Source organism: Pelecanus crispus, chromosome 1 (assembly GCF_030463565.1).
Source record: "Pelecanus crispus isolate bPelCri1 chromosome 1, bPelCri1.pri, whole genome shotgun sequence".
NCBI classification, from domain to species: domain Eukaryota; kingdom Metazoa; phylum Chordata; class Aves; order Pelecaniformes; family Pelecanidae; genus Pelecanus; species Pelecanus crispus.
Genome location: NC_134643.1, coordinates 133,055,054 through 133,079,323, shown reverse-complemented (window position 1 = coordinate 133,079,323; position 24,270 = coordinate 133,055,054). Strand labels below are relative to the sequence as shown.

The 24,270-nt window shown below is 35.5% G+C and overlaps 1 protein-coding gene across 1 annotated transcript in view; it reads right to left on the bottom strand.

Annotated features, from left to right (window-relative positions):
• Positions 1-24,270, bottom strand: part of DMD (dystrophin) — a 1,232,979-nt gene that overhangs the window by 817,536 nt on the left and 391,173 nt on the right. Inside the window, exons 10-13 of the mRNA XM_075717957.1 lie at positions 14,762-14,950; positions 14,251-14,432; positions 7,668-7,818; positions 1,924-2,043 (exon numbers count right to left, since the gene is read on the bottom strand). Coding sequence (XP_075574072.1) covers positions 1,924-2,043; positions 7,668-7,818; positions 14,251-14,432; positions 14,762-14,950 — 642 coding nt within the window. The remainder of the gene's footprint in view (positions 1-1,923; positions 2,044-7,667; positions 7,819-14,250; positions 14,433-14,761; positions 14,951-24,270) is intronic.

The following is a 24,270-nucleotide window of genomic DNA, read 5'->3' as shown; positions in this document are numbered from 1 at the left end:
ATTAAAAAATCTAGGTTGTACATCTTCTAATTAATAAAGTGCAGTAAATATCAAATACCTCTAATAATTTTCCTTTTTTTTGGTCATATTTTACCATAGGCCTCTTTGCAAGAACCTACTGTTTGCCGACGTAGAATAATATCTTGGTTGAACCTTTTCCCATTCATTTTTGTATTTCATTTCATTTTTGTTCTTCCATTCACGATATTTTCCTAGGTTAGTTTAGCTTCTGGAACCATGTACTTGCAAGGGAACTGCTTTATTCCACTGAACAGAACACAAGGAGCTGGCAAGAAACTCTGGAATGTTGAGACTGTCTTGAGCAGGTACACCACAGTGATGACACTTAAGATGAATTTAAAAGGAAGTAATAATGGACAGATCAGTAGAGGCTGCATTGTTACCTTGGCTGGGTTGTGTTCCCTGAGTGACTAAGAAGTTGCAGTAAAGAAAACTGAGACTTATTTTTGAAGTGGCACTGCTCAGCATCTTAGCCAAACGTGTACTACCTACTCTAAATTCCAGACTCATTACTGATTTACTGGTATTGGTACCCAAATTAGCTAGATGCAAGATAGCACACAGATATCTGTCTATGCTACAGTTATACATTCCAGCTGAATGTATTGATAGCTTCTCTAGAGAAACCTTGGGCTTTAATGAATCAAAAACCAGAAACCTTTTTATTTTCTTGGGCAATGAAGCAAAATGAAAGAAAAGTACTTTCTTCTTTCTGAAAGAGAAAAATAGAAGGAATCGTGGTTGTAGTACTGCCATACTTCTTGAGCAGTGACCCTGGAGATCTGACCACCAACACAGGAGTACTCTTCTTGATTTCAGTTAATGTATCTCAACACTAATTATCCATCTAAGTTCATTCAGAAGTTATGTAAGAGCACTGCAATATAAATAACACAGTAAGAGCAACTTTTTAAAGATGTGAGTGAAATGCTAAACTTTCTTATAAGAAAAGCTAATATTTGACAAATTTTTAGAACACCTTGGTTGCTAGCTTTATCACAAATGTATCTCTAATGTGTCATTCTTTTAAGGATACTCAAGTAATTGCATTTAGAAAATAGAATATATTGCAGTCTTTGTCTGTTGATTGTTTAGGCTTTGGGTTAAAATGCAATTTAGAACAGCATTGGATTGCAAGGACATTGCTGCTAACTTCTCACAATTCTAGTACTCTAGGAAGCCTTGTCATAAGAATCCTAAATGATAAACCAAAAAGTTTTTCCCCAAAAAAGTGTTTTAGAAAAAAACAGCATGTTCTCAATATTTCCTGATAACCATTATTTGCCTACAAAAATACAAACACATTCACTATTTGATTTTGCTTGTTTTTAAGAAGTCCTATTTCAATTTTGTGGGACTAGCACTGCCATTAAAAGACACACATGTTGGGCATTATTTAAAATGAATGTGCCTTTAAGCACTTGCCAGTGGATAATGACACTTTATGTTACATGACACAAAAATATACCAAATATACCAAAAGTTTCCCATCAGAAGAAAAATCTCCCATTCTCAATAACTCACACACTGCTGAATTGTGTATACTCTTACATGCAATATCCTTCTCCATAACTACAACAAAGAATAGTGTTACTTCTGCCAGGAGTAATGAAATACCGTTAAGAAATAAAAGACAAACACTTGTCCTGCGATAGATAAAACAGGTTGATACTGAAGGAATCACAAAACAAGAAGAAAGTTGCTCTCAGATATTTGTTTTTTCTCCAAAACACATGCATTTATCCACCTGTGTAAAAGTCACATCCTACACAAATATTTAAGATCATCCTCCAAAATATCTCCTGATATACACCCAATGCTACTAGTAGTTCTTCTTCAACCTTATCAGCACTTAATGCTACTGATAGCTTTTTCTTCGAGAGACAGAAGTTTAGTCATTACCTGAAGCTGCTCTTCCAGTGCAGCAGTAGCTCTGTCTCCACTGTTTTCATCCACCACCACTACCATATGGGTTAGAGAATTCACCTTGACTTGTTCCTGTTCCAAATCTTCTTGAAATGCCTATAATTAAAGCATACGTGTTAGAAAATGTTTTCCGTATTAAGAAAAGGCTGCGTGTTTGGAGTCCCACTGACTGATTAACATGCATAAACATAAGAACTTTATAATCCTATTGCTGTCAATACTAAGTAATTTAAACTTATTTTGTTACCTTAGAATACATATGCTAACATGAGCATATTGGGCAGATTTCCATTCCTTTCACAACAATAGCTTACTGTTACTCACTCACAAGTCCTAACTCTTGATATAATCTTTCAGACTGAAAATTTGGCTTGAGAAAGCATTTGCTGAGTTGGTGTAGTTGACGTAGGTATCGGTATTGCATGCGTTCATATCAATAGCCTACAAATTTTAAATAGTGATTGGATTAGATTTTGTACTTCATATTAACATACTAAAGTACTTTAATTTTGAAAAGTTATAGAAATACTAAAAATGACATAGTTTTTCATTAAACAACCTCATACTGTCCTCAGCTTGGCACTCCTACAACATTAATAACGTAGGATGAAAAATGCTCAGGAGATGACTCAAGATTAGGAAACACATGCAGCACCCTTGTTTCACTTATTGCAGAAACAAGGAAACAAAGTGAGAGGCACTTTATGATTTCTGAATGTCTGAGGAAAAACTTTCTTGCCCTTTTAGATTTGGTACCCAGTTCCAGCTGCAAGCTGCAATAAAACTGAGGACAATCTTTTGCTGAGAAATAGTAAACTGCTAAAAGTGAAGAAACTTCTCTCAAGTCTGCACAAATTGATATTTAAGTAATTCCTAACCTTGCCAAATTTCTACAACTCTTCACATCTCTCTGACCCTCCCACAATTTCCCAGGCTTCATGTAATAGATGTAATCAATTGTCCCCTCCCTCCTCACAGTGCACAGAGAAGTGCAATGGGAAGTCTAGACATATTCACTCTTCAGATGATGGTTTACAGCATATTCACTGTACACTTACCCTACATCACAAAAAATAAAAAAAATATGAGGTACTGTAAGGTACTGTAACACCTTATTAACACCCCCTTGGTGGGTTTTAGTGTGTCCTCTTTTTTTTTTTTTTTTCCTTCTCACTTGCTGTGAAAGATGGAATCCCTACTTTGCTATAGTTTGTTAACAAAACCAAAACCAGCCCAGCTCCTCTCAGACACTAGGGAACTGAGCAGCCAGACCTATTTGCTCCTTCCTTTGCTGAGATGCAGCAAGAGGAGAGGCAACAAAAATGGAAAGAGGAGGAGCTAAAAAAGTGTTGGTACTGAAACTTCATGCCATGGAGAAGGCGATATACAATTTCTTTTTGTAATTTTTGTTACCTATCTCCAGCTTTATATTAGTGTATCAACAACCAAATGTACATTTTAAACTCCCAATAGTTAACCACTGTTTTACATTACTGGGTTCTGTGTTGTGTTTCTTAAATAAAACATGAAAGAACCCCTCTTCCCACTCCCCTGAAAAAAAACAAGGTATCCAGGACCACATCCTGCCTGACACACTTTTTAGGTGTCTATAACTAGCTTCAAACCAATGGAAGAATGTGGGAAACCAAAGTCCTGGATTGTGTCCTCAATACTTCAGCAGAGTATGTTCTAGTGATTAGTACATATACAGTATGATTGTCACAGTCTGAAAAATAACATGGCTAACCACATATGCCTTGTCACAATGGAAACCTAGACTATATTACAAACAAGTTTTATTTCACCATACCAATTTTTCTGCTGCTTTTTCAAGTAGAGTGATTCACTTAGGTATGAAGAACAAGCCCTTGCTGAGGATTAGGTCATGCATTTTAAACCTCTTTGGTAAAACCTCTCACTTTTATTTGAAAATTAAAAAATAAAATATAATGTGACTATAAGCAGTAGGAAAGGAATTCACAGACTGCTTTGTTTTTAAGGCATAAAACCCTTGCCCTAACACATTTCAGAGTTTTAATTGCTTCATGGGCATAGCCTTTGAGCCAATATATTTATAACAATCCTCCTTTTTCTGACTTTCATGCCTGTGATTACCTTTTGCTTCAGAGAGCTAGACTATAAAGCAATTCTCAAGGACTGTGAAGTACACCAAATTGTTAGAGCAATCCCTGGAATTCAGACTTCTCAACATTTTATGACCCAAGAATTGATCAAGGAAGAGGAGGCAGAGCACTCATGGAGCAGACCACATAACACCGGTACAATCCCCTCTTTCAGCCATACAACAATAAACACATTGCTCTGTCAGCCTACAGCCAGGGAGAAGGAAGCTTTTATTTCTTGATTAGTGGGTATCTGAGAGATGGCATCCCAGAACAAAGCCAGAATTAGCAATGCTCTGCAAGTGCAAGAGTGGAGGGCACTTTGGAAGTGGGAGTCTCGCACACCGTGTGAAAGACTTGAGAAGTCAGGGAACTGATGAAACCAGAAAGTTGAGTCATTTTCTCATCCCCAGACAGATTTAATTTGCCTCAAGAAAAAGGGCTGTTCTTTATAATCCAACTGTCTATTTTTACCATGAAATTCACTGGTGACAATCGTTTGTATACAGGAGCTTGTTGAAACCGGAATTTACTGAGGGCAGTCTCAAGACTAGAGCATGCTCTGTTCAAATAATTTAAACTGAAGTTTCTTAACAAGTTCTCCCAAGCTTGTAGACACAGCAAATTTTCAGGGACTTACAATGTAAGATGGATATAGATGTTGATGCATGGGGATAGCAACAACAGAATCTCAGAAAACTCCACAGTTCTTTTAATTCTTATCTATCAGATACCAGCTTATGTGACTCTGACATAATCTACTTCAAAGTGAATAAAAATACCTACTTAGGGTATCCAAGTACCCAAAGACAAATCCACCCCTGGTATCTGAACAGTTAGGAAGTGTCTCATTTTAATTTTGCAATTAATTTGAATTACTGAAAAATCCTAACACTAAAAAATTTCCATAGCTTCTGACATTTTCAGAAAAAATAAAAAAGCTCAGCCTTCCAGAAAAAGTACAAATACCTAAGCAGCTTAGACTTTTTTAGAAAGTTAACAAAACTATAAAATCTACTAACTATAAATAGGATGACAATAATGTGGAATAAGAAAATCAATTCAATTAAAAGCACATTTTTGCTTAAGTATAAAATTTTTAATATAGTATTCTGCTTAGACAGCTCAACAGTCCTCAGATTTTTATTGAAAAGCAGCTTTCTCCCTTTATAAAATCATAAAGAAGGGATACTTGCAACAGCAGACAAAATACATGGCTGCAAAGACCAATAGTTCTTTACCGAAATGTTTGAATATTACTCCAAAATATGTTGACTATGCCAGATTTCTTACCAGAACTGTGTACCTGGTTAATGACCATAAAATATTCTAGATTTCACCTCTATTTCAGTCCACCCAGAAAATTTTCTGTACTATTAAGGTATTAACCTCATATACTACTGAACTAAGTAGGATGTTGGAAAGAATGTTGTGTGCTTTCTCTGGTCTCAGTGATGGGTGCCATTCCCAATGCATGTTACTAAGTGTTAGTCACAAGAACTCAAGACTAATATTTTGAGACATCATTGAGAAAAAAGTAGAATGAAAGAAATCATATGTATGGAAGTTATAAGCCAAAGGGGGATCAATAACATGAAATAAATAGAGTGAAAAGTAGCTACCAATGAACAGATAAAGAGGGAAAGTCAAAATTATAAAGAGGAGCTGGAGACAGGATGACAACAAACAAAACCAATCATCTTTGCTGAAGTCTGTTTAATTTGAAATGATCTTTGCCTTTTATATCTTCTAACTTCTGGTTCCTCCCATCAATTTCTACAACATTGTTTCTGAGATGTCCAGAGTCATGTGAGAAAAAGAAAGATTATGGGGGGTGTTGGTTTTTGCTTTTTGGTTTGCTTATTTAATTATGAAGCAATAACTCTGCTATTAAAATTCCATTGTTTTAACCCTTGTCATAGAAGGTAGCTTTGCTGCATACCATATATAATAAAATTATCTGAAACTTTCACACAACATGTGAAAGAATGGAAAACATCTTGTTTGACTTATAAGACAAACTATATGTGAATAGAATTTTAATTGAAGTTAAAACCAAAACATTTTCATTCCAACTTATTAACTAAATTGTCTCTTGTACAGAAAATGGATTTGAAAAGTAATACACATAAATAAATAATGTTGACCAACTCATTACACCAAAATGAAGAACTAGTATGTGGGAGGGGTAGATTTCTGCCTGTCTTCACTCAGAATATTCAAATACAAGCTAAATACTCATTTTTCTGAATATTAGAAAGAAACAGCATAAAGAGATTGCATAAATAAAAGGATTACATTTTACTTTAGTATTCAAATACAAAATGCACAGAAATAGGAACAAAGTTATTAAAGTCTTAGTACTCATGTATTCAAAATCTTTCAGGTTACTTCCTCTAATTATCATTTCATAATTACCTGCTGTCTCTTTTTAAAAACAAAACTTAATGTCCGAATACATGCTTAGCTAGCAAACGTGCATACTGAAATGCATTGTCAGGGTAAGCCCAGAGACACAAATAGCAGCAGTAGGCACAGAATTTGTATTCTTCTTCAGTAGCACTCCTTAATCAGAACGCAGAAAAATCACCTTTAACACAGAAGTGGATCATGCAGTCTTTTGCAGCTTTTGACCTCTTTTTAAAAAAAACTGTAAAAGCTGGTTTCAGTTTGATTTGTATTTTTCGGGATGATCTGCCCTCTAGAACCTGGACTAGTACTCACACAGGCCATCAAGCATCAAATGTTAAAATCTCTCAAGATACTGTGGAACTGAACTGCTTTGAACCACTGATGTAGAAACATTACAGGTTATCACAGTAAATCTCCATGACCTCGCAAATCATCTCTGTGTTCTATAGTTTTCTGTGTCTCCCTATCATCATCACAATGTGTCATGAATACATACATAAATATATTTTAAAAATTAGATTAACATGAAGCCAGACAGAATCCAGTAAATTAAACAAAGCTATTACAGAAATTATACCCTCTGTCTCTTTTTAATTCTTAATTCTTGTAATTAAAGAATTACCCTCATGGAATGTGGAAAAAAAAAATTGGCCAAATTCTCTCTTAGGATCCATTTATTAGTTTGTTATTTTTCATTAATTAAATACATTACTAAAAAGCATTTTCCACAGTTAGAAACTAGAGTCTATTTTACAGTGCTGTACAGTTACATATTCAGAGTCCCAGGAGTCCTAACAAGATTATGCAGTCTAATTATGACTACTGCATCATTGCTACTACAGCATGCAAGGAAAAAAAATGCAACACACAAAAAGAAGAAAACACAGGTACTCAAAAATCTGATATATTCTTATTATACTGTGTAATGAAAGGATGTTACAGTTGCCTCACATATTCTAGTATATTGTTTATATTTAAAAAAGGAGTAATTTATTTTTTTATATCAGGATAAAAGTCAGAGTTGTGATAAAATAACTCTACAAAAGCTTGTTAATTATACAAAACAATCAATATTAAACCTAGATTCCATATTACTTTGTTATGTTCTAATGGCAGGAGCAGAGCTTTTAAAATGTCAAATACTCAAATTGGTTTTTATGTCTTTGGAAGCACACCACAGCATACCTTATGCTCTTCTACTTGACGCTTTAGGTCCTCTAGATCTGGACCTAAGGGCTCCAAATCAATTTTCTTTGTCCTTTCCTCTGTTTTTGTCAGCCAGTCAGCTAACTGGGCTAGCTGCTGATTCTGCAGATCCATTAGGATTTTGTGTAAACTGTAAAACAAAGAAATAGTAATTTCAGTTTATACATGAAAGAAAACTACAGGCAGAAATATCTGCCCTGTACACTCTTAACTGATTTTCATGAGGCCACATCTCAAGCCAGAATTAAAATAATATGCTTTCAAACAGGTAGCTGAAAATTTGTTGAGTTTTGAATTAGGCAAACAGTTTTGAAACTGTTTTTTTTAGAATCCGAGTACTGCATATAATATACTGTCTCTTAAAATTTTGCCCTCCAGTTGCATTTCTATTAGACCTGTTTGGAAGTTCAAAATTTCTACTATCTGCAGATGTAACATATGAAATCCCATATCTCATTTATAGCCTGTTCATATGTTAAGGCATATGTCTGAAACTTCAGCACTTCTGTTGTTGGTGGTTATTTATTTCCTACCTTTTAAAAAAAAAAAAAAAAAAAATTCTTCCAGTTTTGAATCTTCTCAAAATGAGCATTTGGTCTCTGATGAAATATTTATATAATTACTATTTGCTATTTATATAGCTAAAAAAAAGTACTGTATACACACTGTTAACTCATATTGTAAAATGAAATCACTAAGTTTCCAGTGTTATTTGATGCTTGCTTTGTATGTATCTCAGCCAACTCATACTCCATTCTTAGATACTATTCCTCAGTTCATAAGTAATCCTGGGGATCACCTCTAAATTTAGGAATGCAAAATACTCTGAATCTTGTGTATATGCTAACTGTCACATTTTACACTCGAGGGCACAGCTGCCATTTAGGAGGACCTAGACAGGCTGGAGGGACAGGACAGGAGGAACCTTATGACATTGAACAAGGACAAATGCAAAGTCCCGCACCTGGGAAAGAACCACCCCTGGAATGATACAGGCTGCGGACTGCCAGGCTTGGCTGATGGTATTCCAGCACTAGATCTAACTGAATCTCCATCACTCTGCTATTGTCTTTCTGTCCCTGAAATGGCCTTTGCTTTAAAAAGAACAGGGCACTAGATGAAAGGCCCTCTCAATATAAACTTTAACATATTTATGCAAATAATACATTTAGTATTGGGAAATCTTTGTTAAATAAATTTTTTTTGTCGAGCAGAAGCTTAACCAGATAACACAAACACATAGACTTCAAATACCCCAAAAGTAACAGGTAAGAAGAATGAATGAGATATCTTCGAACAGGGGTGCAAAAGGAATTACTCAAAAATTCCTAAGACTTGGGTATTTTAATCATAAAAAATTAGCTGTTGCAAAAAGAAGCTGTTTGTACTTTTTTTTCCTTACGGAAGCCAACAACACTAATAATTTATCTCAGGATTATCACTTGCATCTGGATAGATTAAAAAAAAAAAAAAATTGGCTGAGGACTTCTGAAACAGAAATAATGAAGTGGTATTAGTAACCATAGGAAGACAAGCCAAAACAGAGTTTCTTGAGACAGGAGTGGTAATGGAGAGAAAATGTGAAAGGCAGCCTGGGAAACAAAGGAAGAGTGCAAGCGGTGATCAAAGGAACCCTGAGGAGTGCATGGACATGAAGTGTATCTTCTAGTGCACAGCAGCAGATATAGAAAAGCGGAGAAATTGCAGCTAAACACCGAGATGAGCTAACTTTATGGAAATAAAGCCTTGCAAACCAATTAAAAAAATTAAGTTTTTTTTTTTTTAAATAAGGTTTTAGTTACTCCTGTTTCTTGAATGGTACCTCACTGGTCCCAGATAGCACTGAGATAGTATCGGGTGTTACACCTGGAGCTCTGTGAAGCTATGCTGCTTTCTAGAAACAGTAATAATTTTTAAAGACTCCAGTTGGTAGCTCTTGGAAGGAAAGGACCAAAGAAAACAAATCACAACTATAAGCAGGAACTGAAACTTCAACAGAACTTGAGACACTGTAGAGAAGAAAAAGATTCCAAGAAATGGGAAGGGCACCATTAATCCAAATCTCTAAATAGTAGATATCAAATGGTAATGTTATTCTGTATTCTCTCTCTCATGTTTTGGTTTTTTTTTTTTCCTAAGAACAGAGTGTCATGGATCTTCATGATGTACTATGATTTCAGGTTTTTTTTACTGGAAATTGTGTGTTAATTATTGATCAAAATGACCAGAAGATACATGTAGTGTCTTTTCCACTCTAATCTTTCTCTTTCTTTTACAGATAGAGTACAGGAAGCTGATACCCTGCTTTATTATAACCCATGGTTCACAACGGATTAGCTATCTCAGTTCTAACTCAGTCCTTCACTTTCAAGTGTGTATTTTATTGTCTTACTTGATGTTCTAAACCAAGGTATTATAAATATTAAATACAATGCTTCATCCTAGAGATAATTTTTTAGCAATAAATGAAACAAATGGTATAGAAAACCTGCTAAAGAGAATTTAAGAAGGCCAAGATATGATGAAATAAATACTTATTATATAGAATATTGATATTATTCTGAAGCAAGAAGCATAAACTTGAAAATGAAATAAACCCAGAAAATAATTTAATCACAGTTGATTCTTAAGCAAAAGAATGTTTCTTGTTTTTTCCCATTCTCCAAGTACTTTCTGGTTTTCAAATTACTTCTATAAACATCTGATAGAGGTTTTAGCACTTATTTATATACCGCAGGAGATTATAATAATCTTTGTTTATGGTATGGCCCTCATAAGTTTCAAATACAAAATACTTTTCCATTCAACTGAATGTGTTTTAATAGTTGTGGAATTCTCCATAAAGTAGTAAATTACATTAAGTTTTCCCCTCCAGTGGTTCATTTATCACTCTGAAATGCTTTACTATAGGGCATCCTATTTGGGGAAGGGCAGGAGGAAGAACTGAAAAAACAGGCTGTTTTCCTTCAGCATGCTAATTTATTGCCTGCTAGAAAAGTGGAATACTTTCAATATATGGTGAATACATGGGAAATCCAATTTGGGCTGCTTTTACACAATGGCGTTGCAGTGTTCCAAACTTCCTCTGATATTCTGACCTCCTAAATCACTTTTCATAAGACCCTTTCACTTTTATAGTATCCTTTATCAGCATATTTCTCCTCTCTTTGTTGCTTGCTTGCTTTTGTTTCCCCTGTGCTGCTGTCGTGGTTTAGCCCCAGCCAGCAACTCAGCACCACGCAGCCGCTTGCTCACTCCCCCTACCCCGATGGGATGGGGGAGAGAATCGGAGGAGTAAGAGTGAGAAACACTCCTGGGTTGAGATAAGAACAGTTTAATAATTGAAATAAAGGAAAATAGTAATGCTAATAGTAACAGTATAATAATAGTAGTAGTAGTAATAATATACAAAGCAAGTGATGCACAATGCAATTGCTCACCACCCGCCGACCGATACCCAGACAGTTCCCGAGCAGCGATCGCTGCTCCCCGGCCAACCCCCCCCAGTTTCTATACTGAGCATGACATCATATGGTATGGAACAGCCCTTTGGCCAGTTTGGATCAACTGTCCTGGCTGTGCCCCCTCCCAGTTTCTTGTGCACCTGGCAGAGCATGGGAAGCTGAAAAGTCCTTGACTAACATAAGCAGTACTTAGCAACAACTAAACCATCAGCGTGTTATCAACATTCTTCTCCTACTAAATCCAAACCACAGCACTATGCCTGCTACTAGGAAGAAAATTAACTCTATCCCAGCTGAAACCAGGACAGCTGTACAGTGTGCTACCTCTTTTTACATTTCCTATTACCATTACAACAGCGGATAGACAGCCTTGCTGTTCTCATCTTGACAAAAACCATCTCTGTTTGGATAAACATGTCATTGTTGCCTTAAAGACTATATTACAGCAGTGTGCTCAGAAGATTATGCTTTAAATTGAAGTAGAAGATAGATCCTGAGAGTTGAAATTGTGTATAAGTACCCAGAAATATATTACACTGTGATATGAAAGCTCTTCATAACCCTCCAGCTGGTGCTTGAAACATAGGAGTTTGACCTAATAGGTCAAAATTAGCCATATCTAAGTACGTCACTCCTGAGAAATTTTCTCTTGCCCTAACCCATTCATTTCATTGAATTTATCACAATTTTTTTTGTATAAGAAATTAAATAGTAGCACAACATTCTCTATGAAGCCCTTATCACTTTATGTCTTCCACTGATTCCATATTACCTGAATATGACATGCTTCAGAAGATACTAGACCATTCAATTCCCTGAGCAATGACCTATAGCTGCATCCGGGAGATAAGTTTAACAATTGGTGTTGAAGGACATTTTAGTAGACACAGTGACACTCACAGAGGTGAGATTGCTCCTTGCATATGTTGATTTAAATGAAAATAAATATGGCAAATAAAAACTGCTTACAGTAATGTAACATAGAGTCTTCTCTCTAAGAAAATAATTAAGCTGGAGGAAGTTAGGTTGAAACATCTGAAACAGATCAACAATTTTATAGACTGTCAAAGAAAGCTATAATAAAGAAAACAAAGTCATTACTCAGTAGCAAGCTGAAAAGAAAACATATGTTTGGAATTACTAAGAACATACTGCAAAAAAAGAGCAATGTTATGCGATCGTTGAAAATCACAGTTTGCCCTTTAATATTGTGGGCAATTCTGGTCCCCTCAACTCCAAAAAGAGAAGGTAGAACTGGAAAAAGCTCAAAGAAGAGCAGGATGAATAACCAAAGATATGTATTTATGGAGAAAGCAAGGAAAGGTATACACTGTTGACCCTCACTGGTAACATAGTAACTAGAGGGAATCACTTAAACTACCAGTGATAAATAAAGAAAATGAGGCCATTCCTCGAAAAGTGTCACTCATACCAGGTAAGAAGCCTGTGGAATTCACTGCCAAAGGATGCCATGGGCGTTAACAGGTCCAAGGGGATATTGAATGAATAGATGGAAGAAAAAAAAAATCAACAGCAGGTTACCAAATACGCAAAACTGCTTCCATCTCAGAAAGTCACCTCAGCTGAAAACAACTCGAGGTCAGGAGGGTTCTATGGAGAACTTTGTAACATAAGTCATGCCGTATTAGTTCAGAGCAACAATCCATACAGCCCAATATTTGGGCTCCAGAGCAATGGGCCCATGCAGCCCAATATTTGATCTCCACCAATGGCTAAAGGTGATGAGAAGATGCTGCTTCAAGAGATCATGTATCTCCCCTAAAGCTTATCTTTTCTTCTTCTATTACAGTCAGGATGCTGGGCTAGACCATTGGCCTTACTACTAGAGGCATTCAGCTTTTACTAAAATCACATTTGCAAAAGGAGTCGCTCTCCAGCTGTACCAAAGGAACAGACAGAAGAGTTTCTCACTTGGTACATGTTCATTGGGATTTTCTGAGAGAAAAATTGAGACCTCAGTGTAAAGATTTTAACGAAGTCTACCTGGTTCAAAGTTCCTAAAAAGCCACCAGAGATCTCAGATTCAGGTTGTTTGCCACTGCATTTATTTAATTTTACTGCAGAGAACAGCTGTATTCTTCACTAATTCATACTGCTTGGCTATAAACAAGCCTCTAGTGACCTTCAATTAATTTTAAAATTTCCACTGGATTTGACTTAGTATGATAGTTGATAACCTTCACCATTGGTCCCCATTACAGAAAGGCCAGTAGGTGTCCAAAATTCCTCATGACAAAGAAAGACTCAGTCACATGAGTTTGAAACAGAGTTATATCAGTTTAAAAGCATCCACATGACATGAAAAAAGAAGAGAGGCTGAGAATAAGAAATGTGAAAGACCAGGTAAGTAACAGACATTTTCTTAAGATAAGGAAGGCAACTCACACAAAACCCACCTTCAATAACTTTTCTGGTTTAACCACTCTGTATCCTGCAAAACAAATTACTCCACTGTGGCACAATCACAAGCTCTTACTTTTATGGCGTTTCTTATACTAGCTAGCACTATGTAACTCAAAAGTTCAAAATAAGACACAGAAATGTTAAAAATGTTTCAAAGACTAATGTGACTAATTAATAGATTATTTTTCTACTTTTAATTGTATTTCTACTTTAAGCTACAAGACTTGCCCTTTTTTTTGAATAATGTAATTTGTCCTCAGATAAAACCATGACAGTATTTCCTGGAAAGCTAAGCTCCCACTTACTATTTGTATGGGGTCAAGTTTTGCAGATCTTAAAGATTTGTTTCATTTTTCCATTTGTATCTCAGTAAAGATTCTCTCCTTTGTAGCTAAGTATGTTGAAACAATCAGAGAAAAGGTGAGGTAGTGTATGTAAATTCTGGTTAAAAAGTTTTTAGTGTCCAAGTTGTTGATAACTGCTAATTTGTGCAGCTTCCAGTCTCAAAACAACATGCAAGCTTAAAAGTGACTGCTCATCAAATTTCAGGTTAAAAAAGATCTGAGATGGAGTTTTGTTCACAGTGAAGTGAAAGAAAATCCCAACTGTTAGGGACGTTCATGACTGTTTCAGTCAAACTCCATATATATTATTTTACCTAAAATATTACTTACTTGCTTTGTTTTTCCATACTTGCTACCCTGAGACTTTCCCATCGAGAATTAAGTAGATTCATTTGTTCTTGGATTTCATTCTCTTCATCATCTGAAAGTTTTCCAATTGTTAGAAGTCGACTTCCAACTTGCAAAACATTGCCAACACGTCCTTGGTGAGCTGTTAATTCCATCATAAAACCCTGCCAATAAAAATAAAATCCAGTTTTCAGTTTGATTCTTTTGAAGGAAAGAACAGACTTTGGAGAAATATCTTCAATTCCACCACTTTCCAAACCTGATTTTCAACTTTGCCTTCTATTTTGCCCTCCCCAAACCTTGTAACACAAAAAAAGAAATAAACACTTTTTGCATAGGGCACAATCTCCAGTGCTACCTTTAAATTCTCCAAATGAAAATTAAAAACAAGCAAAAGGAATAAAATAAGCTAGAAATACCTTTGGTTTGTATTTTTGACCTTATGGGGTACAAGCAGATAAATGCCTACTGCAAGATTAGTATAAACATATACCTCATGGGTATGAAATTGTTCTTTAACAACTTCTACATCATTGGATATATCTCCTTGTGCTTGTAATGCATCTTCAGCAGAGAGAAGCCATGTGAGTACTTCTTCTAAAGCAGTTTGGTAGTTTTCAAGATCCATTTCAGAGCCCATCCGCGTGGTACTAAATGTCTTTTCTTCAACAGTTTCTAAAAACTGATTAAAATCAAAATGTTAGGAGTAGTGCAAAAAGCATCTGCTCAGAAAGTTCTACAAAAGGATATTTGTTCTTTTCAACGTGACTGTCTTGTATAAAAAACCCAGCTTTTTATAAAACAAAAAATACCAGATGGCTACTGTGTGGAAGTACTTACTAGTATAAAAACAGTTAATTGACCAAGATATGATAAGACTGAGGTAAATAAAAAGATCTCAGATTAAATTAGATATTTTACACTAGAATTCAAAATTCCTAGCAGCTATTCTGAAGAGTAACAATTTTTAAATTATACCTGTAGAGTGCTGTTATAATTGCTTTTCAATAAATAGTCTGATTTTTCATTTCTAGTTTACCGCTTCTTATTTAAGTATTTTCTCGTGGAAATGAGAGAAATTTATTTCCCACAGCAGCTAGTAAAATTATATCACCAAAAAAGCAGTAAGTCTCATGCTGACATCGCAGAGAATCTATGGAAAACAGAATATAAAAAAGAAAAACAACCCTTTACACTACATGCAATACTAGTCTTGAGCAATCCATAGACACCCATTTCGTTGAAAAAGCTCAGAAATCTCATGCCAAATAGTAACTTTTTAAAACAAACAAAAGTGCATTACTGCTGATTTCTCTTTCCCACAAAGGCCACCTTTATATTTTAGAAGCCAGGTGACTCTTATAAGGACAGAATCCACACTTATGCTCTACTGCTTAAAGTCAAGAGAAATCAATAACAAGTATTTACGGATTAATATAATAGTAGAAGACTACGACAAAACAGAAGCAAGAAATACGGTTTTGCTACAGAAGATGCCATTCCATAACTTTTTCAAAAAGTTCTGAAGGCATTTATTTACTTTGCTAGCAAGTTAGTACTAAGACAAACAGTTTACATTAAAATATGCTTATGCTTTTCTAAAAAATGATACCAAGACACTTAATATTTTTATAGTTAGCACAAATTGTCTCTACTGATATACTTATGCCAATAAAACACTCAAAGCAGCGTCTAAACCCTTTCACTGTAGTTTGGGACAGAAAGTCAAAGTTTATCACTAGAAAGCAGGAAGTGTAATGAAAGTAAAATGATCACTTAAAATGAAATCTTTTTGGTTTAAAGAAAGTACTATCTTACAGGAATAAAAAGAATGAAGCACAGAAAATGTTTGACATATATTCCTTCTGCACAAATTAGTATTTGAATTGTGTGCTACTCCAGATTTTAAGTAGTATACAAAGTAGTAAGAAATCACACCCAACCACATGACATTTCTGCAGCCAGACAGTTTTTTGTAGTACACAGTCTACTGTGGAAAGGGATAACTTTGTAATTGCTTTTGCATATGTAATGAATTTTTCCTTTCTATAACAATACTGCACAGAATATACCCACATCTGATACACCGGGGGAAAAAAAGATGCTGTAACAGCTGACTGAGACTAGGGATACCATGTTCGCAGAGATCTGTGATGGTCTCTGTCAGCTATTTGTTTCAAAAGTCTCCATCTGAAAATCCTCCTTTCTCTAGATCCGATACAGAATATCGCCTCGTGTATAACAAGTGTTTAACAAAGCACTCCCTAACAACTCTTTTGCTGAGGAACGACTACTCAGTATAATTTTCCCTAGTCATGTTGACCAGCATTTTCACTGCTTTCTCATGCTATCACAAATATACAGAACTGCACTGAAAAAATCTTGGACTCATGACCTTCAATGGCAAAATGGTACAGACTAACTTCTGCACCACTGTAGTAACTCTCACAGAAATGTAAAGACAAGCAAACGCTCTAATGTAAATGGGAACCAAAACAGTTATTGGGCAGGTATTCTAAAGTACGTTCTCATTCAAAAAATAGCCTTTTTTCTGATAGAAGGAAATCAGAAAAGGGCTAGAGAAAGTATAACCCAAAGGACTTTGCAGAATGGTGTCAGCAATCCTTTTATTTGGTAGGGGGAGGAAACAACAACTTTTCCACCTTCCCTCAAATCTCACAGCATCACTGTAAGAGAGCTGGGATCAGTCATGAGGTGACAAAGCAGAGGAATGGATATCTGCTGCGCTTGAAGTAGAAATAGTTAAAAAAAAAAAAAAAAAAGAAATTAGTAATTTATGGGTAAAACAACTGAATAGTTCTCAACTGCTGAGGCCCAATAAAGTCACTAGATCATTATGCCCTCTCTTTCCCCAGCCATTCTGGGGAAAAGAAAAAATTAAAACAAAGAGAATAATCATCAGAATCTGAAATAGTAGTAGCATCTTGTTATTCTAGAGTGCATTGAGTGTGCAGTTATGTTCAGATTCAGGGACATATGCAGGGACCCCCTGGGATTGTCAAATGAATTAAAACAAATCATCCTCACTGATTTCACTGATAAAATCAAGCCATAATTACATACTTTCAAAACTGTGCTAAATTTCCTTCTGTATCTTTAAGCACATTCTCTTTTAACAAGCCAGAGTAGAGCAATGGCCACCTTGATCTGAATCTACAAAAGCAGAGACCATTCACATTGTAAAAAGTCTACAAGCATAAAAAATGTGCCTCAGAGTCAACAGGTGGTTTTGACTTGACGAAATACATATATTTTAAAATCCACTGTTATACTGTAGCTTCACTACTTCTGTCAGTGCTGTTAGCTCTCTAAAAGATAACTGTACATCCTTGCTCATCCTGCATATGGAATGAAAAACAACTACTTAAATGAGCAGAAATTCAGACTGTTGGCTCATCTGCAAATGGAACATCAAACACTAAGTTAAATCTTCACACTTGGAAGTGGACAACTACTGACCTAATGCCTATGCCACACACTTTGCATTAAAAACCAAAAACAAACAAAAAAGTGTCTCAAAGTAATATTCATCTACATAAAGATTATTCATCCCACAATACAAACCAAATGTAAGTACACAGATTCTACAGCACCAAGACTAATCCACATAATACAAACAATGAAAACCCTGAATTTTAGAAATCATAATGGTAGGCAAATCCATTTAAAAAAAAAAAACAAAGCCACCAAACAATGCAAAACCAACACCTCCTGTGAGTGTCCTTATTTCTTAATTTATAAGAAAGCTTTTCAGAATTCCTAAAATACTGAGAAAAAATAGAATTGTAAGGTATTGCATATACTACACTGAGAACAAAGACATCAAGTTTATTAATAGAGACATCTAATATAAGTTGTGATGGCTGTTTCTAACTGTAATTTTTAAGAGAATGAAAAACAATTAGGACATGCTGAAGTTAAACTGTTATAGTCATATATTGCTAGGAAGGCTATACTTAGGAAAAAAGCTGCTTAAATATGCATGCAGTTTCATTCTTGAATCAAAACCTATTCTTAATCAAGTATTTAATGATTATGCAAAGCAAAGTTGACTGGGTGCAGTCAAAGCAAAACATTTACAGAGTTTTTACAGTAATCTACTGAATAACAATGCATGCATGATGACACAAATGTTAAGGGGAAAGATGACATGAAAAATCAGATGTTTGATGAAGACTGCATCACATCTAGCTAGGAATCAGTCAGCCAGTCAGCTCACAGACTGTTTTGAAAAATGGCCAGCCATTTTTGCACAGAAAATAGCCCTGATTGTTATCATCGACTGACCTAGAAGGAAGAAGATTCTCTGGACCCATATGTTGTCCTCTACAATATGCCTGGCAGCTGTATGAATTAATTCACAGAGCCAAAACCACGAGCTTGCAGCTGCTTCAGAGTGAGAAAGCAAGGGGAGGAAGTGTTCCTCAGCTACTGTTGCATTTTGTTACTAAAGGGAGAAGGATTGGACACATGCTAATAAATTCTCCAAGAATGTTTCTATTAGTTCATAAAGACTGCTTCTGAGTTTTAGAGATTATCTGGGCAGTTTTAGAAAGTAATTTTGCAGTAAAGATTTAGGGTTCATTCCAGCACTCTTATTTATATTATATGTTTTCTTCCTTCAGAAACTGCCTGTCTCACTGTAAAAGATACAGAATCTGGCTTTAGACATTTACAGCTTTAGAACCCAGACACACAAAATTTTAAAGAAACATTTCTTTAGTAAAGGCAAATTTAAGTCTAGAGTAGTTTTCTCATTTTGAAAACTCCCTTTGCAGGATTACAGCCTCAGAAAGTAGCACACATTATTCACCCTCTAACCACGCCTCTTACCAGGTGGGACTGATACCACTGCTTATTCTTCCAGTTCCTCCAAGTTTCTCATTAGAAAATCATATTTTATGTGTCTTTAAAATTGCCAAATTATAACTGTTAAAATGTTAAATGCTAAAATGTTCTTTGCAATAATCAAGACTGTTTTCTTAACAGAAAGTCAGACAGAATAGTTCAGTCATTTCTGGTAATAAAACTAAGAAGATACATTGGTCAGACTGTTTGTTATTATAATATTAACTACTTCCTTGTTCTAATTGAGGCTGGCATTTTCATTTTATTAAGGATTTCAAAACTGCCTTTGTGAATGAAAACATCATGGGTCAGGAAGACCTTTTTTTTTTTGCCATTCATATGAAAATCCACCCAGGTTCAGCCTTATAATAAATCTAAAAAATTGCAGGTTTTGCTTTCTCAGTTGAGACAACCTACATTTTTAGTACCTGATTTTCTCAGTGGTTCCACTTGTACTGCAGATGTTTCCACCTGGATGAACTGGCCTGCCCTTGCAATGGCAGTTTTGAGATGCAGTAGATTATTAGTTCATTCAAAGTCAATAGAGCTTAAGGCAATGTGCACGTTGAGAGGAAAAAAGCCAGAACCAGGCAGTATGAATGATAGTACATTATAAAGGAAAGAAAATGCTGGAACTATTGACAGTAAAGGGCAAAGGAAAATTAATCTTTTCAACCTCTCTATTAGGTGCAGTTGGTAGAAATAAAGACTGAAAAAGGCAAATAAAGACTTTACTGGCATTAAAGGAAAATTTTGCACCTTGGGATTTAGAGTATAGAAGTTGGCTGAAGTCAACTGAAAGCAAGTGAAAAAAATGGAATTGGGTTGGGAAAAAGCCTAAGACTGGGAACTGAGAGGACAGGTAAGATTGTATTAAGAGTTAAGAGACAGGAACCAAGGCTTCCAGCTACCTAGAATGATAGAATTTTCTATCAGTTTAAAAACTGTTTCATTTTATATACATGGTCAAGTAAGTCAGTGGTTCACAAAAAGATTTTCTACTTAGCTTGCTTTCTTCAACACACCTGACCTTGGAAAAAATATCAAAGGTTTTGGTTAGTAGCTGCTTGACCCTTTTTTCCACAAAGCTTATCAAAACATACTGGTTTTATTAACTCTCCTTTTCAGCCTATGTTTATTTAAGGGTTTTAATTATATTGACTTTTTTGTTCTGACTATAAACTGTATTGCTGTTTAATGTATTGCTGATGACAAGACACACAGTACTTGCCCCTCTAAGGAAAGCACTTCCCATTCAAGCAATTAAGAATCATGGCTCCAAACAGTCATGTGACATGATGTGGATGTGTTAAATCAACTGACTGTGACTGAACAGAATTACTTTCACCACAGACCTACAACAAAATTATGATTTCTTCCTGTTGAAATGCCTGGTCTACCCACCATTCTTCAACCTTTCCCTTTTCTGATCCAAGAACAAGGCACATTCTAAGGGGATGTATATTTCAGGTACTGTCATGTCATGCAATAGACTGTGAGGTCATTTGGTCCATACATAACACATAAATAAGAGTACTCTGCACATAAAGAAAGATGACATTTTCACCCTAGGATAAATTTTCAGTGTTACCTAATGACTCTTCACAAAATCCTCCAGTAGTAAATGGTAACAGGGTCCTGAAAGTATATCACAGGTCAAGAAGCCTCGAGTCTGTTCTGAGCAGTACTACCAACAAGGTAACTCCAGATCAGCACATTCAACTCCCTTGATAAATGTCTATTGTGTTTTATACTGCCATATACATAAAAAAAGGAAAAGGTAATTCTATCCATTGATGATGATCAGTCCATCTTAAAATTGGAATTGTGATCACAGTATCATGCAGTAGCATGAAAAATATTCAAGATGTAATAGATAATATCAAGTCACGTGTATGTAATTTAATTTTGAAAATGTAAATTCTAGATGTAATAAGGACTTAAGTTAACAGTCACTTTAAAATACACTGTTCTGACAAAGACATTTTAAATATTCTATGTTCTTAAATTGTATTCTAAAAATCTCCATGAGCAGAAAAGCCATTAAATGTATAAACAGAAAAATGGGATGGAGACAGGCGAATTATTTCTTAGCCAAAAGAAATATAAATGGATTATCCAAAAAAAGTATTGAATTATTTCTTTAGCATGTCATATAGGGGATTGAGAAGCAAACACAGGCTTTATTCCTTTTCTCTCTGGCAACAGACAGATAAACGGAGAAACACAGATATCAAAATCTATTTTGATAAAATAAAATTGGAGATTTCAAGAGTAAAAAGTTAAACAAACAAAAATCAAGCTTTTTCATTTTCATATGCACTTCATTATGAATTCTACAGCCTTATAGTTCAGAAAACTATGAAAATGTCTATCTACGGCTCCATCATTCTGGAAGGAAAAGTAGCCTTGTCTTTTCAGCATCCTGTTTAGTTGTTGCTTTCGTCCTTTCCTTTGTTTTATATTCTCTCTCTCTTCTGCTATTGCTGTCAGCAAAATCAGTGTTATCCCATAGCATTTTTTACTTTGATTATGTCAGTCATCTGACTATCATGTGCTCTCTCCTCACTGACTAAATGAGAAACTGTTTCTCCTACCTGGACCTAACAGAAGAGTAACTTTGACAGTTCCTATCAGTTGCACACGCATATACTTGCTCCATCCTTCCCTATTACCTTCACTAAGCTTCAAATTTTCTTCAGTATTTCAAGTATTCAAATCTTTTATTCAAACTGTAAGACTTTTGTTACTCATGCTACCAAGACAGCATTCCTTTTCCTACTGTCACTTTACCTGAGGACTAATCCAAAAGCCATATGCTTTTTCTTCTTCTTTTCCAAGGAGAAATGTGCTTTTCTTGTATGTCTGAAAATTATTTCTTAGGCCTGTTCCCATAGTGTTTCAGTGTTTCCTTTAAACTCATTCACAATGACTGCTTTAAGAATCTTTATCCTCTCACCCCAAATAACACTCAAACCAGTTTAATAGTTATCACACTTATCCCTCCATAGTATAAAGGAAAGGATTTTGCAAGCTCTCTGCACAGGCAACTCCTACTTGTAGGGAAGAATGTCTTGCTACACAAAGGACTAAGAGTGCACCTGTGCAGTCAGGACCAGGCAGCTTTTTGAAAGGGAAAATATCACCACTGCTCTAAAATAGTGGGTTTTTTCTACATCATGTGTCCCTGGAAAGAACTATTCACTTAGGCTCAGTGATGAACTACAAAAAAGGAGCAAAAATCAAAAAAGAGGACCACTTGACAAATTTGATCTTAATTAACTGTTGGAATAAAGGGATACCAGTTAACAAATGTAATGATGTACAGGACGAATATTCCCTAAAAAACTGCATTGAGCTTTGGCTCAATGTCTCAGAAGGGACAGTGAGGAAAAAACCATATAAAAGGCTATGAAGGAGCACAAATACAACAAGATTAATGGCCAAAAAAGTACTAAAATTGACTTAATCTCATTCAGTGCACAGAATGGGCAGATTCAATAAAGGTCTATCTAATATTGTATTTTACTGTTCAGTGTGCAAAGCGAAATCCTTGTCTCATTGAACTTTTACTTTCAACTCTCAATAGGGGTTTTTGGTGTTTTACCCCCAGCTCCAATAGCCCCAACACTTCAGCAGCATTCACATATTCCCTCTATTTTACATGTGTTGGAATGAAAGACAAAATATACAGTAGTTCAAGGCAACTGATTCATGATCTATAAGGCCTGATTTCTCAGGGTCCTATAAAATAATTTAGTTCAAAGTATATTTCCCAGTGAATCCAGTTGTATCCAAGGGCTCAGTGCTTCATTGGTTTAGACCTCAACATCTCACATAACACACAGACCTCAGAAACATCTCTGAAAGATTACTTTGCTCAAAGGGAACTCTGCAATTGATTTAATTGTACTCCATAATAATATATTTCTGAGCACTGCTCAACTGTTTTGATCATGGGACTGTCTTTCTACAATCCCCTGCTCCTTTACTTAACATCTTTCACAAAAGTGTTTGGCTGCAGTGCTGACCTATGGAAGAAGAGAGATATGTAATAGGTTAGTAAAGCTATGCAATAGGCAGGGAAGAGAGAAAGAAAAAGATGCGTAGCAGTAGTTTAATTGCTTCTCTCTCTCTCCTCACCCACACAGTCGTGGGTAATTCAGGAAGACCTTGAGATACCCTCTCACTGTCTACCTTCTAACTTCTGCAGTAAACAAATCAGTGTTCACAAAAGCAACAGTCTCCTTTATCACACAGTCCAGACTTCCTTTTACAACAGGCTCATCCAGTTCACTGAAGGACATAAGGCTACCAATTCTGTAATTAAAAGCTCTGCCATAATGTATCAAGGTAAGACACTGAATTTACAATATTCCATGAAACCTGTATTCTACTGTTTCTCTACTTCTAGGCAGTTAACCTTAATATTACTCCTTTAACAGAGGGCAAACCTGTTCTATATGTGTGATTTCCATGGATGGATTTTTTTAAAGTGAACTTTCATAAAAGGAATTCCATCCCTTGGCAGTGCTACATGAAATGTGCAGTTTGGTTTGGGAGATACTCACTGTCAGTTCAAAACAAAATGTACAAATTCTGAACTCCATCACTGCCTCTGAAGTGGCATTTTTGAGCTACCTACTTCAAACCATCTTTGTTCCAGTTTTATCTATTCACCATCAGCAACCCATCAGGTTAGACCCATTTTTCTTGGCAGCTGATGGTAGTTTCTACTGCTTAGGTCTCATACATCTCTGTGTCTATAGTGTCAGCTGTTAAAATTTAAGTATACCCTGAAAGTGGGGAAATTGTTGATTCTTCAGAGATTTATAACTTGGTTAAATTTGAGCCCTTTCCTGAAATAACAATTATCCTCAGGCTAATTTAAAATCCCTTGAAGAACAGAGGTGCGAGTTCATCATCTTTTCAAGAAATGGACAGTTATTTTATAATACAGACAAAACAGTTAATTGCTTCTTAATTTGGTCTTCAGAAACAGATTAACTGATTTGTCTGAAGTTTTTAATTCAACATGAGGGAAACACACCTGATCTACAATGTTTTCTCAAAAACATTACCTTTTGGTGAAATTACGAAAAGTTCGAGCATTATAAACACTATATGAACTTG